At 61.1% G+C, this 12,182-nt stretch overlaps 2 protein-coding genes across 3 annotated transcripts; one reads left to right on the top strand and one right to left on the bottom strand.

The window, feature by feature from the left end:
* Nucleotides 1-3,423: 3,423 nt before the first annotated feature.
* Nucleotides 3,424-9,157, bottom strand: ARFIP2 (ADP ribosylation factor interacting protein 2). 2 transcript variants are annotated; one of them, XM_053385305.1, is made up of 9 exons: nt 9,049-9,157; nt 6,641-6,748; nt 6,225-6,333; nt 5,718-5,813; nt 5,418-5,533; nt 4,781-5,002; nt 4,287-4,444; nt 3,959-4,133; nt 3,424-3,624 (listed from the first exon to the last, which is right to left on the bottom strand). In XM_053385305.1, the coding sequence occupies exons 2-9, from the start codon at nt 6,737-6,739 to the stop codon at nt 3,469-3,471; spliced, it is 1,131 nt and encodes a 376-aa protein (XP_053241280.1). In that variant the 5' UTR covers nt 6,740-6,748; nt 9,049-9,157; the 3' UTR covers nt 3,424-3,468. The 2 variants fall into 2 exon arrangements, with proteins under 2 accessions (XP_053241280.1, XP_053241281.1); XM_053385306.1 differs by lacking the exon at nt 5,718-5,813 and having other exon boundaries at nt 3,426-3,624.
* TIMM10B (translocase of inner mitochondrial membrane 10B) lies at nt 9,119-9,846 on the top strand. Its single transcript, XM_053385307.1, has 3 exons — nt 9,119-9,232; nt 9,426-9,521; nt 9,618-9,846. The coding sequence occupies exons 1-3, from the start codon at nt 9,203-9,205 to the stop codon at nt 9,807-9,809; spliced, it is 318 nt and encodes a 105-aa protein (XP_053241282.1). The 5' UTR covers nt 9,119-9,202; the 3' UTR covers nt 9,810-9,846.
* Nucleotides 9,847-12,182: the final 2,336 nt, after the last annotated feature.

Below are 12,182 nucleotides of genomic sequence, written 5' to 3'. Positions count from 1 at the left end.
CGGTGGCGCAGCGGCAGCAGGAGGCCCCATTAGCTAAAGTGGTACCTCAGGTTAAGAACAGTTTCAGGTTAAGAATGGACCCCCAGAACGTATTAAGTACCACTGTACAGTGAGGTACCACTGTGTAAAAGAACAAGCTGTGGGCAACCAAGGAGGTGAAGAGTCCAGATGGGGAAGAGAAGGCATTTCTTCTAGCAGGGGCCTCCTCTAGTGTCTCCCCCAACAGGCAGGTGCTGTGCTCTCTCCTGCCAGAGGCAACATCCCTCTTGACTCCCAGAAGCGGCCACAGGAGGAACAGGTGCTGGTCGCTGGCTTCCCAAGAGCATCCCGTTGGCTGCAAGAGCAGGATGCTGGACTGGTGCTTCTTATGGTCAAGTATCCTGGCGTGTGTGTGTGCGCGCACACATGCTCTCTCTATCCACTTTCTCCACACCGTGCATAATTTTAGACACCTCTTCCAAGTCCCTTTACTAGTCTTTTTAAAAAACTGAACTCAAGAGATTGAATAGGGGATATTAGCAACAAAGTTAATAAGAATATGCAAAAATGAATTGATAATGGATGAAAATAGAGCTATAATATGTTAAGATATAGAGTTAAGATAAATGAAAGCGGGTAAGGATTTGCTGATTTGATTATCTAAATGGGAATACAAAAAGGGGAGGTGTGAGGACAAGGAAACAAGTTAATGAGTATAAAGTTATAAAAAATGGATTTGTTTTTAATTCTCTTTTACCTATTCGTTTTTTGTATTTTGTATTTTTATTTCTTCTTTTTTATGTATTTTTTTAGGTTTTCTTTTTTTTGTTCTTTTTATATGTTCTTTTTTGTATTTTGTAAACTGATGTTTTTGTAAAATTCCAATAAATATAATATGAAAAAAAAAACAAGAGAGCACTCCAGCTTTTTGCTCAAAGGGAGCTGCTCCATGAGTGTCAGGCGGGGCAGGTCCTTGTGTTCCCCACGGGACAAGTCTCCCAGGTGGAAGAGAGGGGGCCAGGGGCCAGATCAGGACCTCCAGCACAGAGACACCCCCCCCCCAGGCACCTGCCTGGCTGCAGCAGGAACTGAATTACATTGAGCTGGGGGGGGGGGAGGCAACCTTGCAGGAGCCACACAAGTGTGGGCAGGACAAGAGGAGTGACAAATCATGCAAAAACCAGACACCCCCCTCCCCAGGCAACGAAGAGGCTTTACGTTGAACACTTGGGTGCAACTCAGCTTGCAAAAGAAAGCCTGCACAGGAAAGAGGGAGTCCCAGCGCTGTCCCTGGGCTTCTCCCCTCTTGAGCTGAGCTCCCTGCTGCTCAGGCTACTTCCTAGGTTGCGTCCTGTTCCACAGCTTCCTCCCACTTCTCTCTCGAGCCTCAAGAGGTCACCTTGGCACTATTCTGAGAACAAAGGAGCCAGCACAGCTGCCTTTGCTTTCTCCAGATTAGCTAGTTGAGGCTGGAACTGGGAACTTGGCTCTCCAAGCTCTGCGCTTACCGTAAGCGCCTTTGCTGCTTTCCTGACACCTCTGGGCGGCAGCAAAGGCCAGCCGGCTCCCTCGCCTGGCCCTGCACCCTCCCAGGGAGAGGAAGACTTCACTCTTCCAGTCCACTCCAGCCGGCTCCCTCGCCTGGCCCTGCACCCTCCCAGGGAGAGGAAGACTTCACTCTTCCAGTCCACTCCAGCCGGCTCCCTCGCCTGGCCCTGCACCCTCCCGGGGAGAGGAAGACTTCACTCTTCCAGTCCACTCCAGCCGGCTCCCTCGCCTGGCCCTGCACCCTCCCGGGGAGAGGAAGACTTCACTCTTCCAGTCCACTCCAGCCGGCTCCCTCGCCTGGCCCTGCACCCTCCCGGGGAGAGGAAGACTTCACTCTTCCAGTCCACTCTCAGGTCAGCTGAGGCAGCTTTGGCCAGCTCTTTTGCCCCCCCCCCCAGTGTGCCCCAGAGGGAATCCCCCCCGCAGAAGAAGGTCCGTCCATAGGAGGGATCCCCACATAAGAGCTTTTCTCCAGTTAGAAACAGAACATTGCACTTTATTTCTACGCAACCCTTTTGATTGTCTCCAAGGTCACCCGCTCCTCCTCCTCCTGGATCTCTCCATCATTCCTTAGTAATGGAAGTCATGCTTCTTCGACTGCAACGCAACAGACTACATGGGGAGGGGGCCTCGGCTGCTGATCTGGAGCTGGGGGAGCCCAGGAGGAGGAGCCAGGGGGTCTCTCAAGGGGGCGGGCAGGAGTCCCTTCTGGAAGGGAGCCTTGTGGGGGCATCTGGTTGACCCCCAGGGGAGAGAGGCAGGCCCTCCCTGGCCCCCCGCTTCCTCCAATGCAGCGGCCAGACCAGGCAGGCTTCAACGGAGAGACAAGCAGGGGAGGAGGATAGAATGAGAAGGGACCCAAAGAGTTTTCTAGTCCAACCCCTGCAATCTGGGGGTCTTGCTGGGCGCCTCCTCCTGCTGCCTGCCTGGCAGCCCTCCCCTGCCTGCACCCCCATCCCACACAGATCAAGAGGAATGAGGGGGGGCCCTGCCACAGAGTAGGAGTGTGCCAGGCTGAGGGATCCCCTGGCGTCGGCAACAGGAGCATGGCAGGCTCTGATTCGTACCGTTTATTCTGGAATCTTTACAGAGTGGGTTTGGGGACCTAGCAGGGAGAAGCACCCATTCCTTCACCTGGTGCCCCCCCCCCGCCTCCACCCCCCATGGAGCCCCCTCACCTCGGAACACAACACAGGGGTACTGGCCGTAAAACACACACGCACACGCACACACACACACCCTCCCCGCAAGGCTGAAGCCATGCTACTTTTTGGTCCATACTGGGGGGGGTGCAATCCCACCCTGGGATCCTCACATTCACCCCCCACCCCAATAGCAGCACATCCAGACTGAGGCCTCCTGCGCACAGCCCCCCCCCCGCCACAGTTTGGAGCACAAGGAGGGAGAGGTCAGAGCTGCCCAAAGGCAGGACCCCCACTTCACCCCCCCATGAAAAAAGTACTGGAGCAGAACAGCAGCTGGGGGCCAGAGGATGACGCCCCCCCTCTGTTTATGCCAGCAAGGGGGGCAGGAAATGTGTAGTGTGGGGCTGGAGCTGCCTTGTGGCCAGAGGGAGAACCCCGCTTCCCCCCTCCCCAAAATGCCAGCCCCTCTTTTGTGGCTGTTTCCCACCATCACCACCACGGAGTGTGTCAAAAGTGCCGCCCGGGGGGCCTGGAGGAGGTGGGGGAGGCGGGGCCCCTTCTCCAGAGCCAAGAGCAAAATCTGGGGTGGGGGGAGAGTCCCCTGCCCCTCAAGCAGCCGCAGGGAAAGCTGGTGAGGGAGAGAGGAGAGGCTGTTTCTGCCGGCCAGGGCCCCCTCCTCACCCGGCCTGCCTCTTCTGCTCCAGAGGGGGCGCCTGAGCTCAGCCCCCTCCCCGCAGAGTCCAGGTCCATGACGGGAGCGGGGGCCGGGGAGGGGGCCGGGCAGGGGGCTGGCAGTTCACGGCTCCTCCAGCCACGAGGGCTTCTCTGCTCCGGGGCTCTTCAGCTTGACGTTGAACTGCTTGAGCGTCTGCTCCAGCTGCTGCTGGTTGCCGGCAAAGTAGGCCGAGATGGCGTTGTGGAAGAGCAGCAGCTGCTTGTGCATCACCTTCACCTGCAACGGGGGGGGGGGCGTCAGAGGAGCCGCCCGGAGCAGGCCAGGAGCCCCCAGGGGCCAGCCGCGCATCTCAGGGGGCCGCAGGGCATCACTGCTTCCGCAGTTCAGCTCTGTGCTGCGTGAAGGACTTCCTTTACTCCTCCCCCCGGGATGGCTGGTCCTCCTGCTGCCCACCTCCGCCCCCGACCCAAGGAAGCCCCCCTTGCGCCCCTCCTGGACTCTTCTTGCCTGGCCTTGAAGCAGAGACCAGGAATGCTCTGGCTGGGATTACTGGACCCAGGCATGGAGGACAGGTCTGTGTGGGAGGCCTCGGACCAGGAGCCCCCCTCACCTTGTTCTCCTCCAGGAACTTCAGCTTGACGGCCACGTCTGCCCGCAGCTTCTCGTACTTGGCGCGGTGGGCCTGGAAGTGGGCCTGGGCGGCGTCCAGGCGGCAGAGGGTGCTGGCGTCCCGAGGGCCCAAGTTCAGCTCCTCCAGGTCCGTGCGGTAGGCGTCGTACTCCAGCCTGCACGGGGGGGGGGGGAGGGTGTCAAAGCAGCAGCACAACTCCCACCCCTGGCGCCCCCCGGAAAGAGCCACCCACCAGCAGCGGGGCATCTGCCGGGCCCTGCCTGGAGCTCCCCCCCCCGCTTCCCCTCTCCCCCACTTGCAGCCCCACCTGGCCGTCTCGTACTGCTTGACGGTCATGAGAGTGTCCTCCATGGTCTTGTTGACCAGCGTGTTGATGCTGGAGACGAAGAAGTTGACGGCCCCCAGGAGAGTCTCCCCGTTCTTGCACAGCAGCTTCTGGGTCTCTGCGTTGTAGCCAAACTCCTCCTGCGGGGGGTGGGGGCCTTGAAAAGGGGGCTGACTGTCCCGGACCCCCCACAAGCCAGCCCCCAAAGGCATGAAACCCCCCCCCAGAGCTTGAGAACCCAAGGACAGTGTACTGGATAGCTCTCTCCTACCCCACACATTTGCCCAATTCTCTTTCAAAGCCCTCCAGGCTGGGGGCCGTTCCTGGGGGCGTGTGGCTGCTCCCCTGCCAGGCAGGACGCTTGCTTCCGATGCCCTTGGCAACGGCCCCAGAGGCAGGACGGGGGCCTCCCCTCCGCCTGGCCTCTGGGCCATCCTGCCTCCCCCTGCCCAAGGGACGTGGGGCGCGTCCCCCACCTGCAGCTCTGGGGACTTCTGGCTGAGGTCGGAGAAGGCGTCGGCCAGGGCGTGCTGCGTCTGCACCAGGCTGTAGAAGTGGTTTGTGAGGGCCCTGGCCAGGCCCAGGACGCTCTCGTACTTGCGCTTGGTGTCCCGCAGGAGCTCAATCTGCGTCTCCAGCTCCAGGTCAACGGTCCGAGAGCCCCTCCCAAAGCGCTCCGAGAGCAGCTGCTTTGTGCACTGCGGAGGGAGAAGAGGAGGGGCAGCTGGGGGAGCCTCGCCCGGACCCTGCAGGGGGTTGGGCTAGATGACCCCCCGGGGTCCCTTCCCAGGATCACTAAAGCCGCCCAAGGGACTTTAAAAGAGCAAGGGCGTGTGGGCGTGCGGAGCTCAGCTGCCAGACGGAGGAAGAGCCGGTGCCCAGGAAAGCCTTGTGCAAAGGGGCCACAGCTGAAAAGGCCGTCCCTCCCTCCCTGCCCTCTGGGAAGGGGGCCAAGGGTCCCGCTGGGTGGGTGCTGACCAGCGGCTTAGTGGCTGCGCCCTGCCAGAAGCAAGAGACCGATCTGTGTGAAGAAGTGGGCACCTGCCTGGTTCAGGCTGAGCCCCACCAGCACCCCTTCTTCCTGGGGATGAGCACAATGCCCCCCCCGCTCACCTTGTAGGTGTTGATGCCCCACTTCTTGACGACATCAAACTTCTCCACGGCGATGCCCCGCGTGGCCTCCTCACCGCCCAGGGCCGGGCTGGAGTGCTGCTGGTGCAAATTGGAACCTGCAAGGGCCGAGCGGGCAGGGGGCTTCCTGAGCAGGGGGAAGGGGCTCGAGGCCAAGCCGCCCCATGGAGGAGGAGGCAGGAAAACACCTCTCCCCCTCGCCTACATTCCCCTGGAAGCCTGCACCCCAACCGCTCCCATGGCGGGGGGGGGGGCTTTTGGGGGCATGGGATAGGGCAATACCTGAGGCAGCAACCGCCTGGCTGGCTATCCGGCTGGCAGCCGACGGGCTGGGGGAGATGAGCGGTCTTCGGGGTGGGTGAGATGGAACGAGAGAGCCTGAAATGGAGGGGGCCCAAGGCAGGGCAGAGATGGGCACCGGGCAGGGTGGGGGGGAGGAGGAGGAGGGGAGCCATGGAGGGGGTGCAGGATAACAGAGGGGGGTGGATGAGCTGCGGCAGACATGGACAGGTGGCATGAGAACATGATGCCAGGCTCCCAGAGGAGCACGAGGCGGGCAGAGTTCCCCAGGCAGGCTGCTGGCTGAGCTACGTGCCTTCCTCATCCCTGGGTCAGGGGAAAGGGAGGGTGCAGGAGGCCCGTCTCGAAGGAGGGGGTAGAGGGAGGGGCCTTGCTGACGGTGCTTGGCCGAGGGACGCCCTTCGCGGGCAGGCAGGGCTCAGCTGTGGGCAGAGATTGGCCCCCTCCCTGCGCAGAGAGCAGCAGGGCGGTTCTCTTAGGCTGCCTGACCTTTGATGGCGCTGGTGGGGATGATGCCCTCGGCGGTGCCCCCGTAGCCCCCGGAAACAATGCTGGTCTCGTTCAGGTTGGGCCCCGACACCATCACCTGCTGGAGGTCCTGCAGCGGGAGAAAGGGGACGTGGCAGAGCCCAGCCCGAGGGGAGGGGGCTTCAGGCAGGCCCAGCGATGTCCCCTCAACCGGGGTGGCTGCTCTGCAGCAGGGCCTGGTTCCCCAAAATCAGGGGCCTGCGGGGAGTCAAACTGGACTGCTGGAATGGGGGTGGGGGCCCTACAGGCAACTGAACCGCCCCACTTCCTCCCCTGCCCGTTAACCATCAGAGCTCAGCTTACAGAGCCCCCTTGCAAGCCACACACACTGCGCCCGGGACATCAGTGCCCCCCCATTCTTGCCCCCTCCCCGTTACCTGCTCCAGACCATCGTCCTCAGCGAGACGCCGGGAGTCTCCGTTGCCATGGATTGGGATCTCCATGGTGGCTGCTTTGCTCATCAGCCCGTCGGTCATGCTCAGGGTCTGGAGGGGCCAGGGAAAAGGGGGGCTCAGGCGCCAGAGGATGGGGCTCCACTGTCCACACACCCCATCTCTGGAGTACGAGACCCCCACCCCATATGCTGGTCCCAGTCAATAGATAAGGCAGCCTAGATCCTTCTCCCCCTCCTGAGAAGCCCCCACAACCAGCCAAGGAAGAGGGAGCAGCCCTCCTCCTTGCCCCCAATGCCTGGGGGGGGGGCTGGCAGCAGGAGCAAAGTGCAGCAGGACACCCCAGGGCAAACACCCCCAGGTCTTCAGGAGCAAAGAGCTGCCTTCCGATGGCCCCAGGCGGACGCCCCTTCCCAGACCTGCCCTGCTGAGCAGGCCAGTCTTGTTCCCTGACGCCTGGATTTGGCCAGTGGACCACCTGGGCCAAGAGGAGCCTGTGGGAAACCAGGCAGCGCAAGAGGAGCCCCGCGCTGGCAACCCTCCCACTGCCAATCTCCCTTCCATTCTCTCCCTCCTTTGAGTTCTCAGGTGAGACTGGAACCACCGTTTGAATAAGAAGCAAAGTGGGCCTCGTCTCCCCCTCAATGTACCAAAAAGCCTTTCTTGGAAAGAGAGAAGAAGGTGCTCCCTGCCAAGTGGCAGCCCCCTAATGCCAGCTCCACCCCATCCCTCTCTGCAGCCCCTGAAACCCCACAGATTCCCAGCACCACCCCACAGAGAAAGAAGCTGCCTGGGCTGCCTCAGCCTCACATGGCACTTTCTTCTCCCAAATGCAGGAAGGAGAAGAGGCCCAGCACACCTGGGAGGCACATGGACAGACCAGCAACAAGGCAGGAGGCCCCACCCACAGCCCTCCTTCACTCCAGAAACCAAGAGAACCGCCTGCAGCCAGGGCACCATCTGGGCCAGGTCAGAAAGTTTAACAATAGTGGCAGGAAGAATGCCACCCCCCCCCGGGGGGCAATCCAGCACAAACCATGTCGCCTTCCTAGTGGCACCAGCCTCATCCAGGAACCGGGGGGGGGGGCAACTGCTCCCCTTGGGCAGAAGTTGTTTGGGATGACAAGTCCCGCCAATGGGCCCAGCACACTGGGGCACGGGCAGAGATGCCACACCACCCGCCCCACACGCCTGAGGCGGGGAAGGAGCCACAGGCGCAGCACAGAGCATCAGCTCAAGGGAGCCAAATCCAGGGGGGCACAAGGGGGGGCATCAGCACACAACCCTTCAAAGCAGAATTGGTGGGGGCAGCAGCACCTCCTGCAAGCCGTCCCAGATGGGGCCCAATGCTGCCCCCCCCTCTTGCTGGAACCTCAGTCCCCCCCCAATGCAGTCAGCCTATTTTCATAACTGGCAGGCAGTCATGGCGTGTCACCTCCAAGGGTCCTGTTGGCACATACATTGGGGTGGGGGGAGCGAGAACAGCTCCCTCCCCACTCCAGGAACACGCAGAGTTTCCAGGCTGGGGGTTGACGTGGCCACGGAGGAGCCTTGGCAGGAAGGGCGGGGCCAGGTGCCAGGTTTGCTTTTGGGTATTTGCTTAATACTGTGGGTTTTGCTGGGGAGGGAGTTGGTACACATCTGTAAATTGCAATGTATTCTTATGAACTTCCAACTTGGAGGGCGGAATCCCCTGCCCCACACCCAAGGCCCCTCACCAGATCTGGCCAGGACCTTCCCTCCTCCCCACGGCTGAGTTTGAGCAAGACAACCTGCCCGAGCCCCCCCTTGCCATGCAGAAGGGGAGCCTTCTGTCCTCCAGAAGGCCTCTCCCCCCCCTCAGGGCCTCTTGGCCAGCAGAGACCCCCAAGCCCCTCTCTGGCTCCCTCAGCCTCAGCTGCAGAGGAGATGCGGGGCAGCCAGGGGAGCAGAGTGGCGCCCCCTTCTGGCCATGTTCCATCTGCCCCCCCCCCCGGCCTCAGCCCCAGACCGGCCTCCGCCTGAGGGGCGGGGGCAGCCCCAGCCTTGCCCCCAGGGCACCCACTGCCTCGGCTTCGCTCGGCCCCTCGGGAGTAGCAGGCCGTGCCCGGTGGGCGCCCCTGCTGCCGTGCCAGGCTGCCCCCCCCAGCGCACACCCGGGGGCCCCGCGGATCGGGACCGGCGGGAGGCTGCCGGGAGGGAGGAGAGCGGGCGCGGGGGGCGGCCCGGCAGAAGCGGAGCCCGGCCTGGGGGCCCGGAGGGAGCCCCGAGGGGGAGCCGACCCCGCCCCCGGCCTGCCCCCCCCCGGGTCCCCGGACGAGGGGAGGAGGAGAGGAGCCTCCCTCGCCCGGCAAGGGCCTCGTCGCGGCTCCGGCTCCCTCCCTGCCTCCCTCCCGCTCCGCTCGGCGGCGCACCTGCCTGGCGGCTCCCGGAGGCTCCGGGCGTCGGATCCGCGTTGGGCCCCGGGCACACCGGAAACGACGTCACGCGCCCCGGCGCCGGAGGAGGCGGGGCCTCGGCCAGGCCGGAAGTGGATCCGGAAGCCCCGAGAGGAAGAGGAGGAGGAAGATGGAGCAGCAGCAGCAGCAACTGCGCGGCGTGAGAGGCGGGCGGCGGCGGCGGCGGCGGCGGCGGGGAGGGCTGGGCGGGGGCCGGAAGGCCGGGGGCCCGCGGAGACTCTCTTCCGGGCGACACGCGTCGGTGGGTCTCGTGGGGATGCGCGGGGGCCCCTTCCTTCCTTCCTTCCTTCCTTCCTTCCTCCCTCCCTCCCAGCTCGGCCTTGTCGTTGCAGCTGCGCGACTTCCTGCTGGCCTACAACCAGATGACGGAGCTCTGCTTCCAGCGCTGCGTCTCCAACCTGAACTACCGGGCGCTGACCGGCGAGGAGGTGAGCGCTGCCCCCCCGGGAGGGAGGGAAGCGGGACGCCGGGACCCCGAGACCCCGGCCGGGCTGAGCCCCGTCTCTCTCTCTCTCTCCCCGCAGGAGAGCTGCCTGGACGGCTGCGCGGGGAAGCTGGTGCGCTCCAACCACCGCCTGATGGCCGCCTACGTCCGCCTCATGCCCTCGCTCGTCCAGCGCCGCATCTCCGACTACGAGGCCGCCGCCCAGGAAGCGGCCCTCCCGCCCACGGAGCCTCCCGCCCTGCCGGCGCCCAGCGTGGTCAGCGCCTCCTGACGGCACCGCCGGGCTGCTTGGTCTCCCAGCGACGCCCGCCCGCCCGCTGTCCCCGACGGGGGAGCGCCGAGGGGCCCCGGGCTGCTTCGGGGCTGCCGCTCCAGGGAGCCCCTCACCGGGCCGCTTGCCCTCAGAGACGCCCCCCTCCAGACTGGACTCCGGGGCGGCGTGGGCAGCTGCTCCTTCGGGGGCCCATCTCTGCAGGAGCATCCCAGAGCACACCGTTTCTGGGGACAATAAAGCCACTTTCTGGGACCCCTTGCGCGTGAGAGTGCTGTGCTTTCCCTTGTGATTTCCATGCTGCTTGCCTGAGGGCGGGGTGGCCTCAGCCAGCTGCTCCTTGACACTTTTTAGCTTGAGAGCTGAGCTGGAAGTAGCAGGGCTCCCTTCCTCACCTCCAGGTTCACCGCCTGCTATTCCAAGTTCTGATTTGACATGGTGGGTGCTGAGCAGGGTGGGCCCCCGAGGAAAGGGTTTGCTGGGAATTCTGGTGCTGTGGCCACCACAGCGTGGCTTGTGGGTGGGATCTGGGCGGACTGCGCCACATGAGCAGTGACCCCCTGAAGCAGGGATGGTGCCACTGCATGTAGACCAAATGCAGGTTGCTGTCTGTGTGGCATTTGGAGATGTGCCCCCCCCCCCAGTTCCATCAAACATTTGGCAAAAGAAAACATGGATCTCCAAGAGCGGATCTGGCACACAATGCAGGGCAAATGGGTGGGGGGAAGGGCCTTGCTGCTCCTGCACCAAAGGGTCTCCCAAGAAGGACCATCGTAGCCCGATAGCAGGGGAAATGCTGTGCATGCAGAAGGTCGCAGGTTCAATCCCTGCTGGCTCACAGAGACCTCTGCCTGGAACCCCTAAGAGCAGCTGCTTGTCAGTGGGGCTGGTACTACTACTAAAAATAATTTAATTAATTGTGCCCCACCCATCTGACTGGGTTCCCCCAGCTACTCTGGGTAGCTTCCAGCAGAATAGAAAAACACAGTGAGACATTAAATGTTAAAAACCTCCCAATACAGGGCTGCCTTCACCTGTCTTCTAAAAGTAGCATAGTTCTTTATCTTCTTGGCATCTGATGGAAGGGCGTTCCACAGGGAGGACGTTGCTGTTGAGAAGGCCCCCCTGCTGTCCAGGTCAGCTCTAACACTTTGAATTGTGCTTGGAAACATACTGGGAGGCTGTGAAGATCCATTAGGACTGGTATATTATGGTCCCAGCGGCTGCTCCCAGTCACCAGTGTAGTTGCCGCATTCTGGATTGTAGTTTCCGGGTCACCGACATAGAGTGCATGCAGTAGTCCAAGCAGGAGATAACCAGAGCATGTACCAGAATTTCTTCTTAGCTGTTGCCCCTTGGTAGGCTGGACATTGAGCTCCAACCCATGTTCAGTCTGATTCAGAATGGTTGTTTTGTTGCCCTCATTCCCAGGGAAAACCATGGGGCCACCTAAGCTCCATGCAGTGGGCCAATGCACCGACTCTCTATAAGGCAGCTACCTCTTGTATTCCTGCGTAGAGCCACCTGGTACAGTAAGGTGGCACTGGCCCCTTTTCCAGAAGCCAATGGGACTGCAGTCATTTGTGGGAGTATGGGGGGGGGGCAGCAGATGCAGTCAGGGAGAACCCCACCTTCCTTTGACTCTTCCAGACCTACAGCTCCTTGTGTGGGAAATGGTCTCGAGCCTTTTGGATCAGGGCTCGTCGGACCAGGAAGAGGGTAAGGGGAACACAAGATATGGCTTCTTTTTTAATAATATTTTTATTAATTTTACATTTTATAATATTTAAACACATCTTTGCTATCCACTTTACTTCTTTTGCTCATACGAGCCTGTCAACTTCCCGCCCGCCCGCCTCATGGTTTTCAAAATTCATTGATATATCATAGCATTGTTACGGAAAAATCTATGTGTAAGGCTGCTCAGTCCCCCAGCTGGTCGGGCAGAGCCCACAGGTCCCTGCAGAATAAAGGAAGGAGTCCAGCCACCAACCGGAAGAAATAGCTGTAGACCAAAGTTTATTGCGCAACAGGTTCAAAGAGGAATTTTGAACCCTGAGGATGGGGTGACAAGGACTTTTAAAACTTTCCCACTATATCCCAGAATACAGTTCGTACAGCATCATTGCTACATCACTAACATGTCACAAAAGGGGAGGGGTTAGCCTTGGCAAAGATGTCCAGACAAGTCCTTGGTACAAGATTAGCATAGGCAGACATGGCAGGGCAAGACTCAGGTATAGGATTAGCACAGGCAAACACCTCTGAAGTCCCAGCACCCAAAGCACAATAGAACTTCCTTTGCAAGTCTTTGGATGGGATTAGGCTTTCCTTGGCCAACAATCAGCTCAGCACTTGTCACCTCTGGGAACT

Source organism: Podarcis raffonei, chromosome 4, assembly GCF_027172205.1.
Source record: "Podarcis raffonei isolate rPodRaf1 chromosome 4, rPodRaf1.pri, whole genome shotgun sequence".
Taxonomy (NCBI): domain Eukaryota; kingdom Metazoa; phylum Chordata; class Lepidosauria; order Squamata; family Lacertidae; genus Podarcis; species Podarcis raffonei.
Note: the sequence above shows the minus strand (reverse complement) of the source record. Positions and strands in the feature narration are given on the sequence as shown.